This window comes from Channa argus, chromosome 7, assembly GCF_033026475.1.
Source record: "Channa argus isolate prfri chromosome 7, Channa argus male v1.0, whole genome shotgun sequence".
In the NCBI taxonomy this organism is placed as follows: domain Eukaryota; kingdom Metazoa; phylum Chordata; class Actinopteri; order Anabantiformes; family Channidae; genus Channa; species Channa argus.
Genome location: NC_090203.1, coordinates 3344041 through 3371679, shown reverse-complemented (window position 1 = coordinate 3371679; position 27639 = coordinate 3344041). Strand labels below are relative to the sequence as shown.

General features: G+C 42.5%; 1 protein-coding gene across 11 annotated transcripts in view; it reads left to right on the top strand.

Moving 5' to 3' along the window:
• Positions 1-27639, top strand: part of mef2d (myocyte enhancer factor 2d) — a 94812-nt gene that overhangs the window by 8532 nt on the left and 58641 nt on the right. For all 11 annotated transcript variants that reach the window (XM_067511861.1, XM_067511863.1, XM_067511868.1 and 8 more), the window contains exon 2: positions 26737-27108. In XM_067511861.1, the coding sequence (XP_067367962.1) occupies positions 27055-27108 (54 nt within the window). In that variant the 5' untranslated portion in view covers positions 26737-27054. The remainder of the gene's footprint in view (positions 1-26736; positions 27109-27639) is intronic.

The following is a 27639-nucleotide window of genomic DNA, read 5'->3' as shown; positions in this document are numbered from 1 at the left end:
TTTGTTTTCTTTGATTCAAATGAGCTTTTGTTAAATAGGAATTAGTAAAAAGTAATTTCAATTATTTAAAGTAATAATACATCTCATAAAATACTCTGCTGTAATTTACAATCATGAAGGAGGATTTATTGCGGGACTGTGAGATTAATCGATTTAGTGCAGCTGCATGAACACAACAACTATATGTTTCTGTTTACTAATGTCACTCAAGTGCCAATACCATGCATTCAGTTGGGTTACTGGTGCTGTTGTGACTAAATAATTTTACACATCTGAAGGTTCTATATATCAGTCACATATGCACATAAAAATACTGCAGTGTAGACTGCAGACATTTTATTAAATTGTCTGACATGAGCGCAGATTGATAAATTAAAAATGTCAAACATCGGCCACTAGTGTTCACACACCAGCAGTTAATCCGGGCTTCTAGAGGTAGTGTTGTTATGAAGTCACCCAGATGTGTTGGTGTTTTCTGGGCCAGTGCTGCTCTCAGCATTGAGCACCGGTGGCACTCTGACCCTCCCAAGTTTAAAGGGAAAGTTGGATCCCAAGTTCCTGTTTGCTGAAGTTTGCTCTGACCGTTGATCGTTGTCACCCTGGCCTAAATTATAATCAGCCCTCTGTGGTTTACCACTTTCCATTCATCTCCCAGATACACAGCATCAGACTGCAGCAGAATTTCATCTGCTCTGTCCTCAGATGATGGATTCTGGGTAAGTAGGGCAACAGGGTGGCCTGGACTTTAAAGAGTGTCTTGTAATCTAAAAGGTCACAGGAATGTATCTGAACGTTCTGCCAAAATGCCCTCGAGCTCGATGTAGATGTCCTACCTGCTTACTCCCACTGCAAAATCATACTACTCTCATTCCACTGATGATGTAATTGTGGAAAAATATTAGTTTGTTTGTTTGAACAATATTAGTCATACAGCTTTCCAGGCCTGTTCACATCATTCGCTGCAATCATTCTATAAAGAAATGTTGCATAAAAGTTAAATGGAAATAATAATAATAATAAAAAAAAAGAGTGGTAAATCCCTACTCGGTTATTTATTTATTTATTTTGCTAAAAATACTCAGTTCAGGGCACTAAATTTATCGAGTCTGCCTCGGAAGAGTTGCTGGAAATAACCAGCTTTGGAGCCAAAATGGAAATCTGTGCTGACCTCATTTTTGGCTACGTGGTAGAAACAGATGAGGAAATGAAAACACTGAATGCATGTAACCTTTATTTTGATCAAGGATTATGGAATCTGTAGGAATCTGGCCCTCTCATTACATTTCATTTCGGGGTGTCTGCTGTTTAGTGATCTGTCTATACTCCCTGTTGCAGTTGCTCCATTTTGCTGCAGCACTTTATCCAGATTAAGTTGTATTTTCCTTCTTTTAATATCCTAAACCAATCTGAGAGGTCATCTGATGCAAAGCCATCCAAATGGACATTGTACAGAGTGTGTGCTGGGATCAGAGGCTAGTGGTCCGGAAACAGGACACAACCAGCGTTCACGTAGGTGAATTACAAATAGAACCCAACACAATTTGCAGGATCAAGCCTTAATAAGAGGAGCCTGAGTGGGGAGTCGCAGCTTTCGGAGGGTTGGAGTGTTCCACAAAAACCAGGCCGGGGTTGACCTTGACTGGGCTTTGGTGTCAAAATCCACTTACTTTCAATTTGAATCCATTTAGTTCAGCTTGTAGCAACTTTCAGCAATCCAGCCTTTACTTAAAAATTCCATTACTTGGTGCTTTTAAAAGGCGTTGAAAAGAAGAAAGGAGATGCACTAAATGAACAGCACTGAGAGTGAATGCAGAAAGAGAGTGAGTGTTTTTTTTTTTTTTTAATGTGCAAAAACCTATATTTATACTGTTCATCTGTGCCTACATATATGTACATTTGATAGGAACTGAAACCAGTACAGCATATACACCAGCCACTGTTAGATACACCTGCTAGGACTGATTTGGATCCACTTCTGCTTTCATCCATTCATATGTTTATTATCTTAGCCACTTATCCTGCATATCCCAGCTTTCATAACTCACACTCACACCTATGGACCATTTAGAGTCACCAATTAGCCTAACCTCTAACTGTGGGAAGGAAACTGGAGTACCCCGAGGAAGCCCACGCAAGCACTAGGACAACATGCAGACTTGTAGAAGGCAGGTAGATTTGAACCGAGGACCTGCACCAACGTGCCAGCACCAACCACTCCATCAAAGTACTGCCCCCTTTTGCCTTCACTACCCCCTTAATTCTTCGTGGCGTAGCTTCAAGTACAATGACCAGTTTGAGATGATTGTAAATTGTTATGTGTAATTTGGTTTTTGATACCCAAAACCATTTACACTGCTTCTCATTCACCTATTTGCAATTTAGACTTTAGACTTTCACACAACTGTCTTAATTAACTGAACCAACAACCGACTGCTCCACCTCCTAAGCCAGAATCACCAGAATTGGCTGATAAGATATTTGTGTTTAGAAGCAGTTGCCAGTGAGCGTACACACATGCAGAGAAACCTTGATTGTTTTCCTCCATATGATGGTCGGAGGTCAAGGTCCCAACGTAGCTACAGAATAGTTAGTGTCCCGTAGGGATTTAGTGTTTGCTCAGAAGAAGCAGGACAGATGAAGTTCTCGCCATTAAAGTCCTTCAGGTGTTTCATAAAAACACATATTGTGGCCTAATTCTCATAATATTGTCATGGGAGTGACCTTAATTGCTACATGTGCATGTGAAACACTTTAATTTAACAATTCCAGACTCATTTTTTTTTTTTTTTAGAATACAGCTGGAATCCAAGCAGTGTAAATCAACAATCGACTGCATTACATTCAGCTTGGATTATGGTTTCCCTGTCCAGTGATTCAATCCCTACTGTGCTCACGAAAAGTTTACTGGAGGTGTATCTGGTGTTGTTGCCAGGGAGCTCTAAGAGCAGTGCTTCACAAAAGATAAAGTAAGAAATGAGTTTAAAAAAAAAACAAAAGCGAGAAGTTGGGATGAGGATCAAGGAGTGCTGCACACCTACAACACTGGAGGAAGCTACAAGAGAAAAGAGATGTAGAAGAAAAGTGTTATCTCAGATGTATCATTCAGTATTCAGAAAACCCGGATCCTTCTGCCTCCAGAAGCAGAAATGTATCATAGTCAAAGGTCCATTTCTGACTCAAAACTTGAATAGTAACTTGTACTGTGAGTGCAAGTTGCCAGATAAATGTTTTTTACAGTGTGTTGAATTTTGCCAAGCAGGAAGAGCCAAAGGAGGGAAGGATACAATCGCTAAAATTTTTGATTTCTTTTCAAGCAAAGTTTAGAAAAGACTTAAACCCCGTACGTCTGCCAGTCAAGCTCCAAAAGACACACATGGGCACACAAGTCCGTCCACACCATTCAACATTATTCTTCTGCCTTTTAACCTCCTGCAGGTTGTGTCTGAATTGAGGTGCCTCCCTAAATACTGAACCACTGGCTTTTGGCTTTAAATTTCTTCTTTTTTCGTTTTGTAAATGTTGACAGATCCCGGCCAGCCTCAGTGCCAGAACTTGTCACAATCATTAGATGAATGACATGAGATTAATGTTACTCGCCGCTGTGCTTTCAGCGTTAGATAAGACTCCTGCAGGCTTTAGAATCGGAGTCCAGATTGGAATTGGAGGGGAAAAAAAACTGGGACTTCAGTTTGTTTTTTTTTTTATTTAACAGTTACCCTGTATAGGAAAAATCTGATCTCTGTGAGATGATTTGGTGGGGGGGGGCTTTCAGCTGCAGTGTGAACGTTGCCTGAGTGCCGTGCCACCATACTGATGGGGTTACGATGGCGTGAGAGCAGGAGATGCTGGCCAGCGCTCCGGCACAGCTGAAATAGCAAGCAGCAGAGCCAGGAGTTGAAACGCTACACCCAGGCTTTTTACACACTCCCCCCCCCCCCCCCCCCACAACTAAACCGCTCTCTCTCCCTCCCATCTTCTCACCTCTCTCCGTCACCCTGCCTCTCTGGGATCTGAGGTTCATCATCATCATCTAGCCTCCATCCGTCCCCTGCTCCCTCTGGTTCTGGTTCTCTTGGAATTTCCTCTCACACCTCTCTTCCACTTCCAGTGGAGCGCAGCGTAGAGGCTATGGGCTCATTTGAATATCTGAATGCAGACAAACCTCCTCCTTGCTGGGGCGTGGCGTTGCTTTATGGTTGCGCAGCTGTGGTGGTGTTATGGGACCATCTGCGCAGGGCTCATTAAGTTCGTTAACACAGAGACAGTATGTAGAGATCTAGGGAAGGGGGACCAGGAGGGAGCTTATTTCTTTTGGTTCTCCCTCTGTTGCAGAAGAGCAGTTGCCCAGAGTTGGGAAAGGCTCCAAGGAAAGAGAGTAGAGGGAGGTGGAGCTAAAGAAATGCATTTTCCATCCTTCCTAATTTGCAGACCGCTTTATGATTTTGTTATTGCGTTACCATGTTACCATGTCTCCAGGCACGTGCAAGAACATATATGCCATATAGTTTAATGTGTGTGAGTACAAAAGCTGTTTGTGCTTGTATTGTACGTGTGCCATTTTTTAAAAATTATGTTCTACTATAAATGTTATTATGCAAATGCCAAAATGATAACTGTAATGCTGCCATCATGGCCAGGTGGTTAAATTGAAACCATCGTATACCGTGCACTGATATTTAAGTATCAGTACTGCACCCAAACTGATACTGAAGTGAGGTGAAGGCCAGCTTGATCTAATAGTGCAGTTATGTCATTAATAGAGTAAAACGTGGCCATGGCCTTTTTTTGAAAGATCTTCATGTTTCAGCATGAATGTTTGCGTTTGAGCTTGGAAACACTTTGAAATAAACAAATCTTACTTATTGCTCACTTATTGGCTTTTTTGAGAGCTTTGTATCTCTTGGTTGAGTAAAACGTTCACTGAAGCTCTGAAAAAGAGCTAGTTATGAAGCTGAAGATGGCTAAAATGTGGATTTAAGTGAACTTCTGCTTATTCTGTCTTGTTAAATGTTAAACTTGTTAAATCTTAAATTCTTCAAGAGTTTCTGCACTGCCACTTTTTTGCTCCAGACCTCTTTGCCACAAATCCAGCTGTTTCTTTCTTGTGGCGCTATTTTAAAAAAAAAAAAAAGGTCTTGGAAGTCATTAGATTTTGTGCTCAGAAAGTGTGCAGATACCCTGATGGCTCTTTAAAGTGCAGCTGAAATCCATTTCTCTACTCTGATGTGCAAACTCGGCATCAGCGAAGAGTGTTTTCGCGGGCAAAAGCACAGCCGTGCTTTCAGTCGATAGAGAGTGTACTTGTTTTCTGGCGGGCCGTGTCAGTGCAGGCATTAGATAACATTTTATTTGATGGTGTTCAATGGCTGACTCGTCCTCACCTCTCGCCCAGGCCTCTCCTGCTCTCCAGCCCACACGCGCTCCCATGTAAAACCAAAACGCACACAGACATCCACCCACTGACTCATGCACACACACTATACACACTCACAAATGCACACACACACACACACACACACACACACTCTCTCTCTCTCTCTTTCTCTCTCTCTTTCTCATTCCCTCTCTCTGCATCCGTCCTCTAGAGGGTTCTGGCAGTTGTTTATGTTATTGAACTGGTTATCACATTACAGCTGGAACACCACCAGGCTCAGAGAGAAAGAGCCCTCCTGCTTTCTCAAGAAAGGCAAAGGGAGTGCAAGAGAAAACAAGAGCAGAGGGACGATGAGATAAGAATATGTTGAGATGTTTTTTTGCACTGCATTCATCAGCATCATCGGCCTTCTCTAGTCTTATTTATTGGTGCTTTGACAACACATCCTCCACACTTAAATAACAAAATAGGTTGCTCGTTAAGGCTGTTCCAAGATACGTGAGCCTTATCTGATTAGGAACCTTTAGTGGTGGGAACATTTGCAGACCGTTGTGTTATCTGCCATCATCTCACTAAAGGAAAGATTGTAGTCCTGCTTAAAAGAAACCAGCTGTCATTGTCTTTGTTGCTCCATCATCCACCAAATTCCTCCCTTTAAAATTTGTGGCATGAAGACAATGTTAGAGAAAAAATGTAAACATATGTCATGCAAAGAATGAACCAAAACTGTTGTTTTTCTGTTCGCCTGAAAACGAGTTTCAATTTGAATTCTGGGTTAATGTTTTTCTCCTTTGCATCATATGCCTTCATGAACATTATGCATTACATCAATCAGCCACAACACCGAAACCACTGAAGTGAATAACTCTTATTATCTTGTAACAATGGCGCCTGTCAAAGGGTGGGATATATTAGGCAGCATTTGAACAGTTAGTTCTTGAAGTTGATGTGCTGCAAGCAGGAAAAATGGGCAAGTGCAACCATCTCGGCAACTTTAAGGAATGCGAAGGCCAGTACTTAACAAAAGTGGTCCACAGAAATGCATGAAAAATGTCATGCCGGTTATGAGGGACAGCTGTCAGGACACACAGCCGGCTGTAAAGCTGCAGACGGGTTCTGCGTGATCATGCCGACCGCTGTCCACCACCAAAAATGTTTACAATGGGAACATGTAGTTTCAGAACTGGGTCATGGAACATTAGAAGAAGGTGGCCTGGTCTGATGAATCATGAGGACAGCTGGGTGCGTGTTTACCTGGAGAGGCGATATCAAGATGTACTATGGGGGCCCCACCTCACAAGATTTGCTGCTGACATCATGGTGCCAGATACTAAAGGACACCACCTGTTCTCGAGGGGTCAGCTGCTTTGGCAGTAGAGGGGAAAACTTGCTCTAGGGTGAGTTAAATAGAAAATAACCTCTTAACACCACCAGTCTTGAACCTGATTTTTTTCGGTTGGATCTGAAAAGAAACACCGTAGCTGAGCCTGCCTCTGCGTGTTCTGCCTAATAATAAGTAATGCTGCCAAATGTAAATGAATGTTGATAAATCTTTTCCTTTGTCGTTGTTGGCAGCTGGTTAGCGGTACCCTGTGAATGATGAGAGAAGAGAAGAAGGAAAAACACATTTGGTGGTTAAAAAGTCTGCACTAGAAGTTATGGAAACTTCTTTTTGCTCTGTTTTGCACACCCAGCAAGAATACATAATCCAAGGATGTGTTTTTATTTCTTTGGCTCCATGGTTTTCTCATCCAATCCACAGAAGTGCTGCACTTTCAAATCCCCTCTCTTCTTCTCAGCTTTGCTTCTTTTTCACAAACCCGTGCTCGTCGTCCTAAATATCCCGCCTGCGCTGCACCACAATTCACTTTGCAAGAAACTTTGCCTGACAAAAGCACTTTGACAATGTTCATGGTAGGTGGCATCTCTAAATTGTCTCCATCAAAGGAGGCATCTTGCTGTGTTACGGCAAATTTTGAATGGCAACATTTTTTTTATCCCAGCAATCGAAGCAACCTTTATGTTTGATATTAACAGTGGTTGTCTTGGAGGTGAAAACCTGCACGTTGCGGTTTAAAATAATTATGCATTAACATGTTAGCTTAGTTTCTCCTCAACGTAACGCTAGCACCAGCTCCACTGAAGCAAAGCAAAGGTGCTTAGTGCTTTTAGCCTGTAGCTCAGGTCCATGGAAGCATCTGTTGTTACAGTGGGACACGGCGTACATACTCCAGAGTCACACATGTTGGAGGGTCATAAAACCCGTTTTGATGCAGCGATTGGGGCGGGGTGGGGGGCGGGGGGGTAGAAAGAGAGAGGGATAGTGTTTGTGTGTGTAGATGGGTGATACAGTATGAAGGAAGGCTTTTCACAGAGGACAATTCCTCTGGAGTCACAACAGGTGTGTGTGTGTGTGTGTGTGTGTGTGTGTGTGTGTGTGTGTGTGTGTGTGTGTGTGTGTGTGTGTGTGTGTGTGTGTGTGGATTGCTGAAGGGAATTAGTAGCTGGGCACTGGAAGAAGGAGGAAAGAGGGAGGGTCATGGTTAGAGGGCTTATGAAGGGTCCCCTCTTCCCCACCTGTAGCCTGTCAGCTGTTGTTAAGCCTGTTAAAACGTCAGCTGTTTCTGAGGAAGAGTGTGTGTGTGTGTGTGTGTGTGTGTGTGTGTGTGTCAATGTCAGGAAGTTGGAAAGGGGGGCGACTGGCTCCGTGTGGCCCTTATTGCCCCATTGCACATCAAACACCTAGTGTCCTTTGGGGGTTTGTGCCTATGTTGAGTATCGTTGTCACCTGCATCAAAAATTGAAATTTTGAAATTTAGTACCAGCTTTCACTACTTAACAGTTTTAATTATTTGGTTTTAGTAGATTATATTTATGTTTTTTTGTTTTTTAAGTCCAGACTTAACAGCTGGACATTTGGTGGCAACTTTTGCAGATCCAATGAGGGGTCATTTGACTAACGACACCACTTTTGTCATCAGTGTTCAGTTGGAGACTTGGTGAACTCTTTGATGTTGTTGTGTTTTCAGCTGTTTGTTTAGTTGCTCAATATCTTCTCATTTCCACTTTTTATAGATGCGTTGTAGATAATGAAATTTTTCCCCATTATTGATTAATCTGACTATTTTAAGTAAAAGTGACCCATTAGAATTAACCAGCATCTCGTGGAAAATATATTAGTTGAACTACTGCCAGTTTGGAAAGGGGCAGTGTTTACGTGTGATCCTTCATGGTTGCAGCCTAACGTGGGTTTAGGACAGTTGCCACGTAGTTACCAAGATTTCAGGATTCCAGAAATCCATATTATTTCCATAACCTGTACAAAAAGTGCTATAAATAAATTTAAGTTTTGATTCATCTTATAAGGGCTCTGGATAATGTCAGGAGAAATCTGCCTCGGGCCCAGATTTGCCCAGAGTTGCGATTCACAATTGTAACACACAGCGGGAGATTGTCCGACTCACAGGAGAGTTATTTTAGTCCACGGTCAGTGTGTACAGTAAGCACAACATGATAGATAACTTTGACTGTGAGAAATAGTGTTTCATTTACAGCACATTGGAGCTGTTCATTTAAAATAAATTAAGAAAAGACACTTCCATCAAAACACCCATTCACTCGCTTGTAATCATCTCGGCAACTTGGAACAGCGTAGCGTGCTGCATGCACGGGCTCACATACATAATACAGACTTTGTATTGGGGGTCCGAAGAATAAAGTCCTGATAATGTTGGGAGTGCCTTGCTCGAACATTTGTGTTCTCCCATAAAACCCCCTCCAGACAAAGTCAGGAGAATGTCAGGACTCCAGTGCATGTGTGAAAGGGGCTTTGGTCAGCAGTTTAAGCACAGCGCTCGCATTAGTACAAATTAAATCCAGATAATTTTCAGCAACACTGCGACATCACTGGTTTAAGTGGTGAATTTGAGGTATTGAACTGTTAAACAGACTAAAAATGATCTTGCAAACATAGTGATGACATAACAATCATTTCTTGTTGGAGGTTTGTGTAGGTTGGCTAGGACCACACCAATCATTAGCAAATGATGCATCTATGCCACCACCGACAATTCTGTACTGGTCTGGGAAAGTTTCCTAATTTGCGATAGTTCATGGCATAAATGGCACAAGGCATCACTCTGCTTCAGCGTCCTCAGGCTCAGAGAAGGTGGCAGCGTTTCTTGTTTATACGCTGCCCGGGCCAAAAACCGTCACACACTCCAATATTTTGTTTAGCTTTCATTACGGCATGCATTTGCTGTAGCATCATTTCAATGAGCTTATGCAGTGTCATAACGTTTATTTCTGCCCATAGTTGCGTTATTTTTATTGTGTTACTTAGCTAAGGTCTCATATTTATCACAGGAGTGTCGGACAACAGTCTAAAATCCAGCAAAAAAATCCCAAAGATTCTCAGTGGCGTTACTCCGTGTGTGAAAATGATGGCTCATGCTATCTTGAAATATGGCCCCCAGAAAATCCATTTATAAAGAAAACCTGGTAATTCAGTAGATCCAGGTTGTCAGCTGCTCATTGCATCAGTTAGGGTTGAATAACTTGTTGCCAGCTGAGACATATTAATCACTGCAGTAATCATCCAATGGAAGGCTTTCACCTATTTGCTTAATTGAGTCCAGGTGGCGCTGGTCCAGGGTGTACGCCGCCTTTCACCCATTGACAGCTGGGCTAGACTCCAGCAACACCCTCAACATGATAAGTGGTTACTGATAATGGCATGAGTTGATGTTTCTTTGCTTGGTAGAATTATTTTATTTTCATGTTACACAATGTCCCGACTTTTCTGGAAATGGGTTTTGTAAGCAAAGAACAAAGTCAGAAATCTGTTGATTTTGTTATTACCACTTTTCACAGTTAGGAGGAAATAAAATCAAGCACTTTACCGCCATCGTTTCTGAAAATAAGACCATACAATTATAAATACCATTTATTACTGAGGTACTTATTTCCAGCAAACATGCAGGAGGTATTTAAATTCAGAGATGTAAGAATCAATTTTGGCTTTGGGATAATTTTTCCAGTAGTAAATTCCACTTCTTTCCACACCTTGTTAACTTGACTGATGCTTTTTACTGTGAAGTACAATCAACTTCAGTTCCCAGCATCACCAGCAACCAACAGTATGTATGACACTGAGGTCAGAGGAGCAGATCTTTTGAGAGAAGAGGGAATAAACTGGTCTTGTTGCTGTTAAATGACAAATTAAATAATGTATTTCTTCTTCACAGCCAACCCCTCAAATGAGCATTGATGAACCTTTTGATTCCAAAAGTCTGCTGATATTTTTCTCAGCGTAAGCTAAATGTCTGCCGTCTCTCCTCTCTCCAGTTGGTCATGCCGGCGTGGGAGTCACAGGTGTTGAGTGATTTATGGCTTTAATTTACTTGATAGATTAAAATATAATATAGCAACAAGCATAGAGCTTTAATTAGGATAACACAGCAAGGTCCTGTTTCCCTTAAGTCACTTGGCAGGCAGACAGAAAAAGCTTACTACTACATTTAGAATATTTATATAGTATCTTGGATGCAGGGAGGCATGAATTTAGTCTAAAGAGGGTTGTTTACCTTATTATGAAACAAAAACATCGGGAGTTTATTGATTTCACATAAAACAACCTTTTAATCAGGAGGTATGGGAATAGTAAAAGAGCTTAAGTAGGTATTTTGTGACACAAGATCTCTACACAAATGCTGAGCTAGACGTTCATAAGTCTTTGATCCTGTTCTGTGTCTATGTAGTCCAAGGTGGTGACACGGAGAAGGACAGGACTTGAAGGCGAAGGGACAGGCTTTGTTGAGGTTGTTGCCTTTTTTGTGGCGGCTGAATGAAGTGCACAGTTGAAGTTAACAGGTTGCCGTGTCTGTTAGGGCTCATCTTGCAGCTTTTGCCCTTTTAACCTTTAGCTGTGACAGCTCCGGAGGACGGGGACATACCAAATTGCCACAGACTGGGAGAACTTGACTGGGCTCAGCGAGACACAGATAATATAAGATTATTCTGGGGTATTTTCCTGCTCTTTTTTTAAAAGCATATACGTGTCACATTCTTGTCATTAGTTTAAATGTTTCATATACTTTATCATTTTATCAGCATAGTTTCATGGAATTTGACTTTATCAATGTTTGGTTTATTCTGACTTTATGTGAGGTTTCAGTTGGTACATCAATCATTTGAAGGGTAACGTGAATGTAGTTATTATTATTGTCTTAACACTAAACCTGCATCATTTGAGAGGAACTGAAATGACTAGTTCGATAATCAGATGTCATTATTCAGTTGTCTTCAACTGCAGACAATAGTTTTTCAGCTATTTTTAATGTTTAAACATGGCAGAGAGGGGCAATATACGAGAGGAAACAGCCGCGGTTTGCTGTTAGATGAGTTGCAAGCAGCACACAAGCTGCAGTTTGTGAGAACCAGCACACCTGAAATGTGTAATCTAGGTAAACAACACCTTTTTTGCTGCACTGTCCGGTTAGGTGGAAACCACTCATGCAGCGTTTGCATTATGAGTTAATGTTGACAAGGTGTTGCAGTGTCTCTGTGGGCTACTAAACTGTAGATCTTGGCTCAGATTTGCTTTGCTTTGCCTGGAAAAGGCTGGTTACCACTGTGGTATACAACCCATGGCTTGTAGAAGAACTGTATTATTTTACCTGTGACTTAAATAAATAAGCAAAATTAACTTTTACCAGCTTTGCAAAGTTGTTTATAAAGTGTACAGAGATGCAAAATGTAAGTTTGTGTAGTGGGGGCAGTCGACGCTGGTGCCCCTGCCCTGCTTGTTTTCCAGCTATTCCTGCCCCAACCTACTGCTAATTCCCTAGATTAGGTGTGTTCGCTCAGCCAGAAGCTGAGAGTATTGAGTTGGACCTTTGAGTGAGAGGAGCTGTGGTGTATAGGACAAAGTTTGTAAATTTATATGTTTTTGGTTTTTATGCATGTCCATACCTATTTATGTCCACGTTGAGTCAGGGTTGAACTGATTAGCGTCACTGTGACATCACACCCATCCCGTTCTTGTGACTGCTACATCCTTTAGGACCATCTTGAAGGGATTTCTTCTGATTTTGGCACAGACCAACTAATTAAAATCTGTGAGTCTGGACAGGACTTGATTGATACCAACCAGGCATGAGATCTGCTTATTTCAACACACTTTTTAATGCAGAATACCTCAAAATGATTAAAATGAGATAATACTGTTGTTTTTAAGGGTCATTAGTGGATGTCAGTGGGTGAGAATGGGCTGTGAGACACGGACACACACACACACACACACACACGCATATATAAACCTGCCAAATAGGAGACGGCAAATCTCAAACAAGAAGTAAACCATTAATCATTTCAGTGTCCCAGCTTTGCGTTATCACACATATGCTGTGAAATCATAGATTATTGAGAACATCGTAAAGGTTTAAATGACACTCTTGATGCTAGTTCAGACAATGTGGAGTAAATGAGTTTTTTTTTTCTTTCCCTTTTGTCCCATTGGAAATGTTCAAGTTGTGAGCTTTATTATGCTGTGAGATTTGCCAAGAGTGTGACAAAAATGTGGAGAATTCCTCATTAATGTAGGTCACACACAAGAGAAGAGCTCGCACTAGTGCCACACTGAAGAAAAGCTTTGTCATTCTTTTAAATTTTACCCCGTGCTCGGGAGGGAGGCAGATTTGCATAATCGGAGTATTCACTGTCGAACCCTTGAAAGCAAATCATGTTTATTCACAAACCTACTAGTCATTAGGTGCAAAGACAAAATGGCAAATAAGCTTGTTTTCAACAAAACCTCTCCAGTTTTCCTTTGTGATGGCATATCAGTCGAGTGGCTCACGTTTCACACTGAGAAGAAGCACAAAAACAAATCTTTTTGCCTTTTTCTACAACTGTTCTCAAGAATTTTCGGCTACGTAGAGAGAGGTTTATTATAGTGAGAGCTGACGCTTATACGCTTTCATGTTTCCTTTCAACATAAATACACTTGCCTTTGGGCAAAGTAGCTGCTTCCTCTCACCTCTCTGTTAAAGAAGAGAGAATAGATTTCCTTTCTCTCTGTGTTTGCGCCTCCCCCACCTCCCCTCAGTGCATGATCCCCTCCACATGTACCCAGCACCACACAGTCTTGGCCATCGCTTGCGTTTGTCTCAGGAAGAGCGGAGGTAGGCTCATAGATCCCCAATTTAGGCTCGGGGCCAACACTGTGTGTTCAACATGGAGGGTCCACAGGCAGCCACACACACGGACAACAAATGTGGACGGCAAGCAGGGGGGGGAACCTGGAAAAGGGGCAGCGAGATAAGCCCATTACTGAGCACTTGTTTGTTGTGGAAGTAATTGTGTCCACAGTGCCTTGACGTTGGGATTGTTGTGTTTAGTGGTGGTGTATATTTTTCTCATCCATGACCAGATTTCCTGCTTCTGATAGAGGAAGGCAATTCATTTTTTACCACCCTCCCCTCACAGATTTATCCATATAAGTTGCTGCTTCAAGATGAAATTGGCCCCTGGAATCTTTGCCCCTTGTTTAACCCACCGGGCTCTGGGCACAGACGTGCCTGCACCCATGCATACATTTGCTGTGTTGTGTGGAAACTCAATGACACAACTGTTTAGCAGACTCCTGGCCTCCCATTTCCCACACCCTCTGGGCCCCTTTGGAGATTTCAAGGTCAGGAAAGGGCACCGGCTGAGATTCATTTCTTGGGAAGCAGAGTCCCTGTCGCAAACGGTCACATACAGCAAATCTCTTCTTTTACAGAGCTCCTCGCCGCCATCTGAATGGATGTCACTGATTTAGTGAGTGGTTTGATTCCCACAGCGTTGGACGTAGCATCATATCAGCAGCAGTCATCCTTGTAGCTGACAGGATTGGGGGGTGGGGGGGTTGCGGCCTGCAAAGCGCGACAGCAGACATTTAAAAATCAAGTGTGGAGAGTTTGGGCTGAGTGGCACGAGACATTGCTGGTGTGTTGAACTCTCCGACAGCTGAGCATGCTTCTGTGTGTGTGTGTGTGTGTGTGTGTGTGTGTGTGTGTGTGTGTGTGTGTGTGTGTGTGTGTGTGTGTGTGTGTGTGTGTGTGTGTGGGGGGGATTTGAAGGGTGCACTGGAACAAAAGGTATGTAAGCAGCTGCCGTCCCTGCTTGTAAGCTCATGGTCCAAATGGACGATGTATATACACATGTGCACAAGGGACAGATCGGTGTGCAGTAAGGATACGACACACTCACACAGGCAACTTTGTTAATAAGATGTGAATTTGTTTCTTGAAAATGTCAACCTCATCGTCAAATGTCCTTGTTTTGCTATTCAGTCGTCCAAAGCTCTGTTTGATAATGATGAAATGCAACAAATATTCACTTTTTAAAAAGCTAAATTCCGATAATGATTGCTTCTTTTTTTTTTCTTAAAATGTAATTATCGCAATTGTTGGCAGTTAATTTTACCTTTTGATTTTCAAACACTACGTCAGTGTCAGCGTTACCCTCCTATTTTTGTAGTAATGCCGCTGGCTTTGACACCTACCTCAAAATTGTTTAATTCTGGTAAACATCACTGCAAAACCTAATGGATTATACAACTCGAGAGTTTGAAGAGTCTGTTTAATAGATTTTTATCAAACATAAATGAACACAAACCAATAAATCCAGATACAAGTAGCTCAGTTACCAACACAGACACTGATGAATTGGTGGCAGTTGCTGAAGGCATATTAGGGCAAAGGGTGACTTGGGAGGGGTTTGCTGGTGGGCAGGGGGGTGTGGATACATGTACTGTGTGAGTGTTAGGGGAGGGGGCATGACAAGAGGCAGCAGCAGAGGAGGAGGAGGAGGAGGAGGAGGAGGAGGGGGGTTAATGGTGGCGGCGTCCAGTGAGAAGGGTAATTTGGAGTGTTCGGAATGAGGTGTTCAAGCAGCAGTTGTCATTTCAGCAGCCATTGGTAGAGTGGCACATACGCTGCTCTGAGCTGGACGGTCTTTCTCTTCAGGACTGTATCTCCCCCCGCGATCTGTGACTTGGACTGTCTCAGACTTGGACCGCTTGTTCAGATTAACTGGCCTAAATCCAGACTATGGACATTTTTCATATCTGTTTATGTCACAGCACTCTCCTAACGCCTTTTGACATATTTAATCTCTGACGGTAAGAGTGACCGATTGAGACATTGCAGCTGTGTGTGTGTGTGTGTTTTCCCTGATGTAATTGGTTTGAACTGACATGAACGCAGCTTCGCTTAAAACCATAATTACTTCAAGAGTAAATGTCATACTTGATGGCTGTATTTAAGTGTTCACATTGCTTCTCCTCTGGCTAAAACTAACATTTTTCAACTTTCTCATGCTTGATTTAAGCTGAAGTGCTGATGACACAGATTCCAAAACACTCTGAGCTCTCTAATCAGTCCAGGAAACCGTCGATGGGGGTGCACTTCTGGCGCCTCTGAGGACTTTGCAAGGTAGATAGCAAGGAGTGCGAGATGACTTGCTGTGTGGCCTGTTCTCCATCGTCAGCCGCAAAGTTGACACCTTCCCCAGCTCTGAAATCTGCCAAGAGGATTGAGGGGGGCAGTTGTGAAGATTTATGGCTGATAGCTAGTGTTGTTATGAGGCTCATTACATCACACCTGTTCTTTTTCTTTCTTGAGCTGAAGGCTTACATTGCCATTAATGTGTCGAGTGATGATCCTTGGTCCTTGACGCTTGTTAAAAACTTCAACAGTATATCTACTGATTTAATAGTTGATGGGTTTTCTTAGCATTTTTTTTGTTTTTTGTTCTGCTCATGTCTTTGGTTTTTCAAAGCCAAGTCAGTCAGACAGAAGATGCACAACAGGAAGTTGTTTCTCCATACTTGGTAGCCTGTAGGCATTCCTGTAGTCCTCAGGAGATGGCAGCCTAATCTTCATTTTCCTACATTAAAATCTCCTCGTGTATCTTCTGTAACTTAGCTCAGGACTGGAAAGGATCAAACTTTAAGATATGTGAGATGGTACATGGATAATCTGTGTGCCACAGTGCAGTTGGTTACTTAGTAGAAGCTGGTGTTTAATTATGACAGTGAGTTCTCTCGAAGTGTCACCCACCAAGCAGCATTGTAACCTTGTTTCTGCGGGTTTATTGGATCGGCCTGCCTCCTGCTTCACTTGAAATCGCTCAGAAGAACAGTAGATGGACTCCCAAGTCTCCAAGCAGCTGCTCGACACTTGTTTTGAAGGGTATCTTGACAACAAAGCTGCCCTGGCTCAATCTCCCGTGGCCAGATTTGAAAGATGCTTCTCTGAGCCGAAGGGAGCTAATGCTTGTAAATGACCACACTTATAAACAGTCACGAGAGAGCCGGTTGATTCCTCTGCAAAAGACCTGCTTTCTTCGGGGAGGGTTAATCTGTCGAAAAGGATCACAGTTGTCTTCTGTGTGTGTGTGTGTGTGTGTGTGTGTGTGTGTGTGTGTGTGTACCAGACTCGCTGAGTGTTTATCATTTTTGAGTACCTTCTGCTTGCACATTCCCACATTTTTAACCAAATAGTTTGTGGTGATTGCTAAAAATAGTCAGGTATTACAAGCAGGCATTATTATTGTGCCAAAAACAACATCTTTCATTGTCCCACCCACCTAAAAAAAACATGTACTTGTGATAAATGGTAATATTCATTGATGAGAACGTGTTTGACTGGTGATGGCACAATTTTGTACACACGCAGACTGCAGCGTGCATGGCCCATGTCCTGGAGTGTCACATTGATGTCATCAGTGTTTTGTCTAGAGGGCAGTTGGTTTGTTGTTTTGCTGCAGCAGATCAAAGAGGGTGGGAGACAGGAAACCTGTAAACTATTGTACAAATGTCTTTGTGGATGTGAAGAGCTACAGTACACTACAAAACAAGTTCCTGTTTGCTGTGATGAAAAAGATTAAGGGTTCGATTTTGTAAAAGACAAAGGAAAGGGTCAAAGTGATCGGTAGTTACAGTTAGTCATTGTTAGAGTGAGTTGTGGATCACTTGGAGCTGAAACACTGACACTGAACAAATTCAAAATGAGCTCATGGAATGGTAACATTTCTCAGTTTCAACATCTGAAATAATGTTTATGTTCTATTGTGAATAAATTCATTGCATTCTGTTTTTATTTACGTTTTACACACCTTCCCAACTTTGTTTGAATCGGGGTTGTAATTAACCTGAGTAATAATCAACAGCTCAATTCGTTCGTTGCGCTCTAAACTGAGGAAGGACAAGCAGCTGTTTCTGGGATTAAACCTCTGGCCTTTTACAAGGCGCTCTCTTAAAATACAAGGTCCCCTTCAAGTACCAACAGCCTTCGGTGTACATAGAAAAATCACCCTGACCCCACTGGATAGTTCCTGTCTTTGTAGGCTTTTACCATAAAAACTCTGCACAATGAGTGCTTGAGGTTAATGGAATGGAATAAAGTGGCAATCCAAAGGAGATACTCAATCTTCAGTAGCCTTTCTCTTTGCTTCTTCTCTTAGCTCTGGTCATTTGTATTTTATGTGTCACTCTTCCACTATTAATTCTAGTACGGAAAAGATTAAACAGCCTATGGATAATTAATAAACAGCAACTTGAGTTACCATAAATACTAATAAATTCAAGCCTCTCAAATTTGAGCATTTCATAGTGCATGTATTTCAACTACTGTGTTTTATTAAAATCTCTCTATCTATCTATCTATCTATCTATCTATCTATCTATCTATCTTTAGTCAATATTAATTTTGACTTCTTTTTGAGCTCCTAAAATGGACCTTTCTCTTGTAAAATACTGTAATTGTTGGCAGGATAACATGACAAGCAGAGCCAGTTGGGAGACATATTGTGGATGTCAGGTGGACTTTTTTGAGTTTAATACTTGGTTTTTGAGTATTTAGAAGGAACACTTGTGTTACTCCAGCCACCTTTTGCCTGGCACCAAAGATGGGATTTACACATAAGACTGCTGGCATAGGGGCTTTTGTGGATTATATGAGACGACGTAGCTTGTCGTTGAGGTCGGAGGACTTGTTGGATGTTTTGGTGCCAACACACTAGTAAACAGAAAAAAATCCTCACCTGAATGTGAGGTCTCTCCCTTGCATTGTTGACTGGCTGCTTCAATTGTCTCACACCTTCTGGGATGGGTGTGCCCTTGGGCCTGTGCGCTTACGTTTGGCAATGATGTAACCTGACAGGTCAAACCACATAGTCCATGCTGGTGATGCAGTTACAGGGGCAAGTCCCGGAGTCAACAACCAACCACACTGAAAGTATTGTGAGACTTGCCAACACAGCCTCTCAGCTCCACATACTTTTTGAGCTGCTGGACAAAAGGCATCATTGTGAGTCTCTGTTTGCATTATGGGTTTTATCAGGGTGTTTTTGCTGTGTTCATGCCAGCGGCTATGAGAACAAACAGTAGATCAGTGACAGTTAGGGCACCCTGTGTTAAGTGTGTGGGTGTGTGTTGTTTTTTTTTTTGTTTTTTTTTTATTTTGTCTGTGTTTGAGGTTGTTTGTTTTATGTGTGTGTGTGTTTGAGAGTGTGTGTGCACACAGTATCGACGGCGGCCTGGCATTGTGCGCGTGATTCACAGGCCGAGAGGCAGAGATCTCTTTACTGCCCATTCCATCCCCTAGACCACTATCACAACCTCAGAAGTGCTGCCCTAGCGCTGCATCAGCCCTTCCCCACCTCTCCGAAGCCCCACCTATGATTGGTTAAGAGGAGGGGGGGGGTTCATATTCCACTGCCAGGGTTGGCAGCATAGATGCACAGGCACAATCACAGTCAAAAGCCAGGCTTCAGATATAAGGCCAGCAGCTCCCTCCTCCATCTCCTTCCCATCCTGCCCTATTTGTCACACTCTCTGCCATCTCTCCACCTGCTGATGCTTCTACCACAAAATCAAGCATAGGGTTTTGTTGATATAGCAAAGATGCATGCTGGGTGACTGAAGCCTGAGTATGCCAGGAGCCGTGTCCAATTGTTGCCTGGAAACATGAGGCAACAAGCTGTAAATATCACACAGCTGGTGCTGGCAGAACACCCTCAAGGTTGGGCGGCAAACCGAGCCTCACCGGGTCAGATGAGGGAATTCAGTGGCCCAGTTAGAAGCCCCTCCGTTCTCAAACCTGATTCATGGTTACAGTTGTGTCTAGATCTTGGCGAGCATTGTATGAACCTTGGCATTAATGCCTTTATGGTGACAGTAGTCCTACATGCGGATAACGACAGCTTAAAGAAATACTTTAGCACTTTAAGCATTTTTCTATCGCAGTGCACTGTCTCAACTCGGCTCGACTCTGTTCTAGTTGCTTTACGTACCAGGTACGTGCCACTTCCACCTCAGATAAAATGACCTCCCAATGTAGATGGTCGTCATAATGCTGTCGCTCGAAACAGCCGCATCGTAGTCATTAATGCCACAAACCCAGGAACAATTAAGGATATTGGGGGAAAGCTGTTCTTGATTCTCAGTATGTGGCTACTAAATTAATTTGACAAAGCATGGGTATAAAATGAAGAAGCAGAGGCCAACTGCACAATGTTTGATTGTAAAGAAAGTTATTAGCATCATCTTACGTTTGTTGCAACCATCGCTTAGATTATAGAAGTAATATTAACGTTGCAACCTAATACCAGGTTACATGCATTTGCCTGACTAATGTAGGTCCTTGCTGAAGTCGTACAGAACAATAGACCCAGGAAGTGCTGTTCTCTGGTTGAACATAAAAAAAATTCAGTTTGCAACAGTACAGCAACTGCCAATTTGGTTTCATGCATTATATCTGCCCTTATCATTTGTCATCTCATGTTTCTTCCATCACGTCAGACCAGTTAGTGAACACTGAGTGATGAATGAATATTGGTGAAATATTGATCCACCCAGACCTCAGACAGAGGGACAGATCAGTCATCTTGATAGCCCACTGCAGAGGTCACGACTCCGAGCAGCTACATGCAGCCAGGCTCTTCTCGTAACCTGAAGCCCTGTAGTCCTCTGCAGATCTCAAGGTGATTCCTGAGATTTTCTGGCAGTACAGCCCGTTAACTGATACGGACGTTTTAAACATTTCATCAACAGTTAACACGATTAGTATGATATCATGACATACAACTTTTGATATTTGCTGAAGATTTTTATCCAGCATGCCTTACAGAATCATGCTTATTTTTAGCACAACATATTTTCAATAGCGGTTTAGGAGTCCTCTCCTTTCAGATGCAGTATTAGCAAACATTATTTCTACAATAATTCTTAATTGATTAAGAAACTTTATATTGTGTGCGGCTCACAAGAACCATCTGCTATCAGTTGAGTAGGTTTGTTAATTTGAATAAAGCTGGAAAGATTGCAGCTATTCATCAGTCCAGACAAACTGTCTGTAGACAAAACTAGTCTAGTTCTGTGGTTCCCCACGTGAGATGACTCCAAATAACCAAAGCTGAAAGGTGCAAAAGAAGCCCAGAATAACCTCTAAAGTCTAGAGGAAACATCTGATTAAAATCTTTTTTTATGAGCATATCATACAAAAATCATTGTGCATGGTTTCCTGAAGTTTGCCATACAGCACTTAGACATGTCGTAAAAGTTTAATGGACTGGCAAAACTAGAGTTTACTAGTTTTTGATGGGATTCCATACCAACATGACGGCATCATCAACAGTGACAGTGAAGGGAGCGTGAAATAGCAGAACATCGACTGTAAATGATGAAGCAAATCTACCAGAAAATGGCTTAAGACACAGCAATAATAATTTGAAGTCGCTCGGTCAAGTTGTGGAGTGACTTCAAGAGGACTGTTCATACCAGATATCCCAAGATGTTTGAGCTAAAGTGGTTCTTTGAGTCAGAGGAGGCTCAACTTGTTATAAAGTTAACGGGTTTATTTACCTTTTTAATCAGCATTGTGTCTGGTTATGGGTGTGTTTAACAGAGGTGCTAAAGGTTATAAAGGCTGGTTTGTTATTCAGTTAGGCAGAGTATGCTCGACTGTACTTAAATGTAGATAAAATAGCATTTTATTTATTTGGTATTTTATTTTATGACTATGACTATTTTATACTTTTTTCCTGACAATATGAGCAATTATTGATGGTAGCTTAGGAAAAAAAAGTCAGTATTTTCCCACCTTTCAATCATTTAAGTGTTAGCCAGGAGCCAAATGTCTCCCAAATGCTAAATGCCGTACCAAGATTAGTAAACACTCAGCGGTGATTCATAGAGCGACTTTGAAGAGGAAGCATTTTTCCCTGAAATACTGACGACTGTCTGTGTCAGTCTGGAAACTGTTTAAGCAACTCTGGATGCATTTTCTTAAGAAATATAATGCTTAGTTATTTTCCTTAGCTGGCCAATAGTGTCATTTAGAAGAATGTTGTTTGCCTCAGCTGGACTTACAGCTACTTGAGACTCTTCTCAAACCATAGCTTTATTAATTTTTGCCCTTTGTTTGTACAGAGTTTGTCTCTGCCTTAATGATTTGATTTTAACATGCCTGCAAGGTATTGCAATTCACATGCACATGCATATGCATAAATGATGTTTCCATCACATCACTCAACCCAAATAGAAGCAGATTAGTCTAGGTTAGTGTAGTTTAAAGTTTGGGCTTTCCATCGTGGAGCTGGTCACAGTCAGGCGAGGCAGATGTTGGTGCTGAGTGGGAACAGTGATGAATTTCTCAGCAGTGTTTTGGCACGGCTCCAGCAGCCATGAACCATTTTCACCGCCACCCGACCCCCCCCCCCCTAACTACTAGCTTCCTACTGCTGACTGTTATCTCTGTGCTCCAGGCTGCTCTGCTGCCACTTAACACACTACAGCAGTAAAGGTTGAATGTGCAGGAAGACACACACATGCACGCGTGCGCACAATAGAACAAACAAATCGCACACACCCTGACCAATATATTGATTCTTAAGTGTTGTATTAGCAGGGATGGTCAACCCTGCTTGTTTTCCTACTATCTCTGCAGTACCCACTACTGATAGCCTGGATCAGGTGTGTTCGTTCATTCAGGGTCCAGGGTTGGTTTCCCCTATATCAGAGCCTTATCATGTGGTGACAATAATGAGGCTTCTCTAAATTGATTAATAAGGATTTTCAAGGGATGGGGGCCATTTTTCTGCTGACTCCAATAGAGGCCTGAGTCAACACAGTTTACATTTTTTTTTTTTTTTTTCTAGTATCAAAATTTTCAATGAAAAGATGTTAGTAGATCCATGGATGTGAACAGAAACTGGCAACTGCTACCTCAGCACATTTGTAAAGGTCCCAGATTGGTTAATGGTACTGTACACAAATAAACATCCCCAAAAACCTTGAAATTTTTTTTTTCAGTTTTAGTCTACTCTAGATTTTGTTCTGCTCTAATTATCTCGTGTATCTGCTCCGCATAATGTACTGTATCAGTCAGGCCCCTAATGCGGGGACACACACACACGCACACACACACACACACACACACACACGAAGCCACATCATCTGATTACATCACTTCTTTCCTTGTAAATGCCAACAGAATGCAGTGCGGACACAAATTGTGTCTAACCCAAACACATCAATCCCCCGCTGCATTTGTGGCACGTAAGTGGTTTGAAGTGTGTGTGTGTGTGTGTGTGTGTGTGTGTGTGATGGCTTGTCGCCGACCTGTGCTCCTTCCCTGCAGCTTCTGACACATACAGCCTGTAGCAGCAAAATCGGTGGGAATGTATTAGTACTATCAAGGGCAGCGGTAACCTAGAGGACAGCAGGGCAGGTTGTGGGGAAGAAGGTCAGCGGTTCACAAACCAACTGGGCACTTGGTGACATGGGAAGGGAGGATGTTATTGTCCAACAGTTGAATACTGTGGTTGTGGTTGCCACTAAAAAAGAGCATACCAGCTCACTTTCACCTCATGAATTCAAATCATAATATTGCCCTCACAGCTCATGGCTTTCCACCCACATCATTTAAATAGAAGATTGAAGCTTTAAAATGCTCCACAGCCACAGCAACAGATGTCAGGGATAATGGTGCGATGCAACATTTTCTAACTGTTCTTTTATGGACTAATCGCTGTTGCAGGCTGTCCTGAGGGTATGACCTGATGTGGCCTCTTCTAAAGCTTAGTGGACATATTTGAACAATAATAATGTATTATGTTTCTCTTCCACACCATTTAAATTTAGCTCATTTTCGATACTTTATTTTGTTGCACAGGTTCTGTTTTTTCTTTTAGTCCTAACATTTTCTTTGCAAAATGGAATATATGATTGTTTGTGTTTATGTGGATTAACATAAAGAATCATTGCATTACTAAGATCTTCTTCATTCTGACTTCCCTAATTTAAAACAGTTCTCTGCTTCCAGCTAAAAATCTCCTCCAGATGACATCATCCGAACATAATTAGGAGTACAGATGATGTCATCTGGAGGAGCTCTGGAAAAGCAGGTTGACAACCTCCCATAGTACGAGCAAGGAGATGACATGATCACAAGTGAAGGTTCCACCAAGTGATGTCAAGTAGATAAAAAAAAAAGCAAGTTCAGTATCATTATCACCCTTTAATGTATTAGCATCTGTATTTAAAAATGTAGTGGATGTAGCAACTGGAGTTTTATCAATTCAATTCAATTTAACTTTATTTATATAGCACCAATTCACAACAAAGTCATCTCAAGGCACTTTACATAACAAAGTCAAGACTATAAAGATGTATAGAGAAAACCCAACAATTTCCCCATAAGCAACAGTGGAGAGGAAAAACTCCCTTTAACGGAAGAAACCTCCAGCAGAACCAGGCTCAGGGTGGACGACCATCTGCCTTGACCGGTTGGGGTGAATGGAAAGTGGCGAGAGAAAAGAATAATGGCAACAAAAGCAACAACAAAACATCGGGGAGGGTGGCAGGACCAGTAGGTGCACACTGGAAGATACACAGCTCTAAAGCCGTGAACACCTGCAGATCGTGTTGTGCAATTGTTTGAAATTCAGTGACTTCCTTTACTCCAGTTTTTGATTTTTTTATATTTTCTATTTACAAGGAAATGTAAAAGAAGAGTTTAGTCCCATGTTAACCATCCTAACATTTTCAGCCGTTCCCTAGAGTTCTAATCGAGGCCCGTTGCAGATTTCTAATTATCAGTGTTTATCTTTTCATTGTCCAGAGCTTCTCCTCTGTCACTCTCGCCTGCTCAGCGAGGCGGCAGACACACTCCAGGCCCCCCTCTTCCCATGTGAGGGCAGAGATTCTGCCTGACATCAGACATGGGAAGCGAGCTCCGGCAGCATGAAGGGTAAAAGGTCGAGACTTGACCACCCTGAGCAGATAAAGCAGCCTTTTCATGTGTGATCAGCCCACGGCCTAAAGACAAATCCCTCAGTGTGCTGCCTTTGAACTTCGCCGCAGCTGGAGCGACTGCCCCAGCTCGCTCCGTGGCTAACAAAGGCTCTGGGAGAGGATGAACACACACCTCGTTATTATTTAGTTAAAATGTGTTACCAACACCTATTTACTTGGTGTAATTTGAAGCTGAATGAAAAGGGGATGATTGTACAACATATACTTTTTTCCCCCACAAGTACACTAACGAGGTGATCCAGGTAGAATTCATTGTCTGTTACTGATCTCTTTTATTAAATCTATGCCAGTCAAAGCAAGGAGATGATGAGAAGCAGAGTAGATAAAGATGGATTTTTATTTTATTATTTGATTTATTTATTTTTTTTAGAAAATGACTGGAACCACATATTAGAAAGATGTCGCCAGTTTGCACAGTTTGTAGTTTGTACATTCAGTTCCTGCTGCTCACTTTAGATTTTCTGTCTAAGAACCAGTTCCAGTTCTTCATGGAGGGTTTTTTGCAAAACAATTATGCCACACACACTCTTTCTTCCTCTCTCTCCCCCCCTCCACTCTCTCCCATCAGCGCATAAATTATAAGCAAGTCATCGTCAAAGCTAAACCGTTTGCATCCTCCCTAAACGAGCATGCAGTGCAGCGCCCACAGCAGCACAAAGGGAATGTCACTCACGGCAGACTGTTTCACATTCTTTGTTTGAAAAGAATGGATGTAAATAGAGGGTGTTCTCCTCGTTGCAGCTCTCCCAGGTAGAGGGAATGCAAACTATGCTGGGGAGCTGGTGTGGTGTCTGTACTCGCAGCTTTCCAGATGCTTCGGCTCTGTAATGCTGCTACTTGGATCAAACCGGTCATATGTGTGTGTGCGCGCGCGCCGTGCTGTGTTTACAAGTGGTCTGTATGTATATATAGAGCGCTATTTTTAAAGCTAAACCACAAATAGTAGTAACAGGGCCTAAAACAGTCCTCGCCTCTGTTGCATTCCTGGGCTGCTACCGCCTTCTCATTCATTCATGAGTTTGCATGAATTTGCAGATACACTGTGGCCTTTCACTCTCTGCTCTGCCCTTTTTAGAAATGAGAAGTGTATAAATGTACATCCTCTGGTTTTGATCAGGCTTTGTAGCACACTGCAGCCCCCCCCCCCCCCCCCCTCTCTTATTTCATGGGCGGTTAGAGGCACGGCTGAATTAGACACACTTTTTTACACTCTTAATCTTTCTGTGTCACTGGGAATTACGCCAGTGTTCAGTTTAGGTAATAAAGCATAATGTTATTACCTTGGACAAAACCGCATCGGCCACCGTCACTCAATGAAAATCCAAGTGTCATTGGTGGAAATCTGCCCGCTCGTACCTGCTTTGCTGAGACTTGTGTTAAGTACAAAAGGCAGACTACATTGTTTTTTAATCCGAGCAACGGGAGAATAATTTCCATCCAGAGTGTCGACTCTTGTATGGTGCCGCTGTTATCACCACACATTATGTTAAACACAGACTAAAACCTGTTTCCTGTCATGAAATGGGTCCATAGCAGGAGGGGGTATATGTAGAATTCACAGACTCCTCTTTGCTCTGCCTTCGATTGAGGAATCACATTCGGCGTGTCAGGCGGCCCCGGCTGGGCAGCCGGTTGCCGCGGGCGACCAGCAGATCAGTGATGTGGCGGTGATGCCTCTAATGAAGCTGACACAGTACAGCCTCTCTCCTCGTGGGCCCCTGGGGGCCTCCTGCTCTGCATGTAGCACTACTACCCCCCCCCCCCCCCCCCCACTCCATTTCAGCCCGATGTGCTTCTGATTTGATCTCAAATGCGTATTTTATTTTTCTCGTCGTATTCGAGGGGTCAAAGCAGAGACAGCGTTTGTAGTAGCTAAAGTGGGTCACCGTATACAGCCAGAGCCTCTCTGCCTCTTTCCAGACTTTCCTCTCTCTCTCTCTCTCTCTCTCTCTCTCTCTATCTCTCTCAGTCTAATGAATACCTCTGTGTTGTTTTTCAGGAGCTGCCCAGTTGAGGTGAAGGGGAGGGCAGAAGACCCCTGTTCAGCCTGTGTGTGGATGACCTGCCCTCAGAAAAAGGACAATGATCTAAAGACGGACAAACCCCGTTTTTCCTCACCTCCTTCTCCCTCTTTTTTTCTTTCAATAATCACCCGGGCGACTGCTTCTCTGCTCGGCTGCTTCCAACAGAGTCGGCGTGCACGGAGAGGACAAACTGAGAGACATTAGAGACTTCAGGAGGAAAGAGAAATACAACAACCGCCATCAGCCCCTGACCTCTGACCTCACCGAGCCCCTCTGTACCTCCCACCGGAAACATGGGGAGGAAAAAGATCCAGATTCAGAGGATCACAGATGAACGGAACAGACAGGTTAGCAGCAATTAACTGAGCCGATACCAGCATGTCTAATGACTTCCTACAGTAACTCACCTCATTGATCAAATAGGAGCACACAGAGCAAACAAACGGAAAGGTGACGAATCAAATGAAAACGCAGGAAACGAGTAAAGAAAAATAACATGAGGGCTCCCTGACTATTTAGATGCTAAACTAATGTTATGCAAGTATAAAATGATGAACATGTGATATTGATCTGTGCTGCATTGCACTGATGGATGTTTCTTTTAATCCGGCCACAGTATTTAGAGCACTGGGGGGAGACTTCAGAACAGAAACACCTGTCTGTACAATGCAAACAGTTTAACAACCCTGTAAACGACTTAACACAAAGCTGAACATTCAGGAAGAGAGCATTTACTGCCGTATGGTTGTATTAGAATTCCAGTCAGTGTAATGAACATCAGCTTGACGGCGTAGATTAAACTTTGTTCACAGTACAATGAAATGCAGTAAAATTAGCTTTGCAATTTATCTCCAACTCTAACGCAGCCCTACAGCATG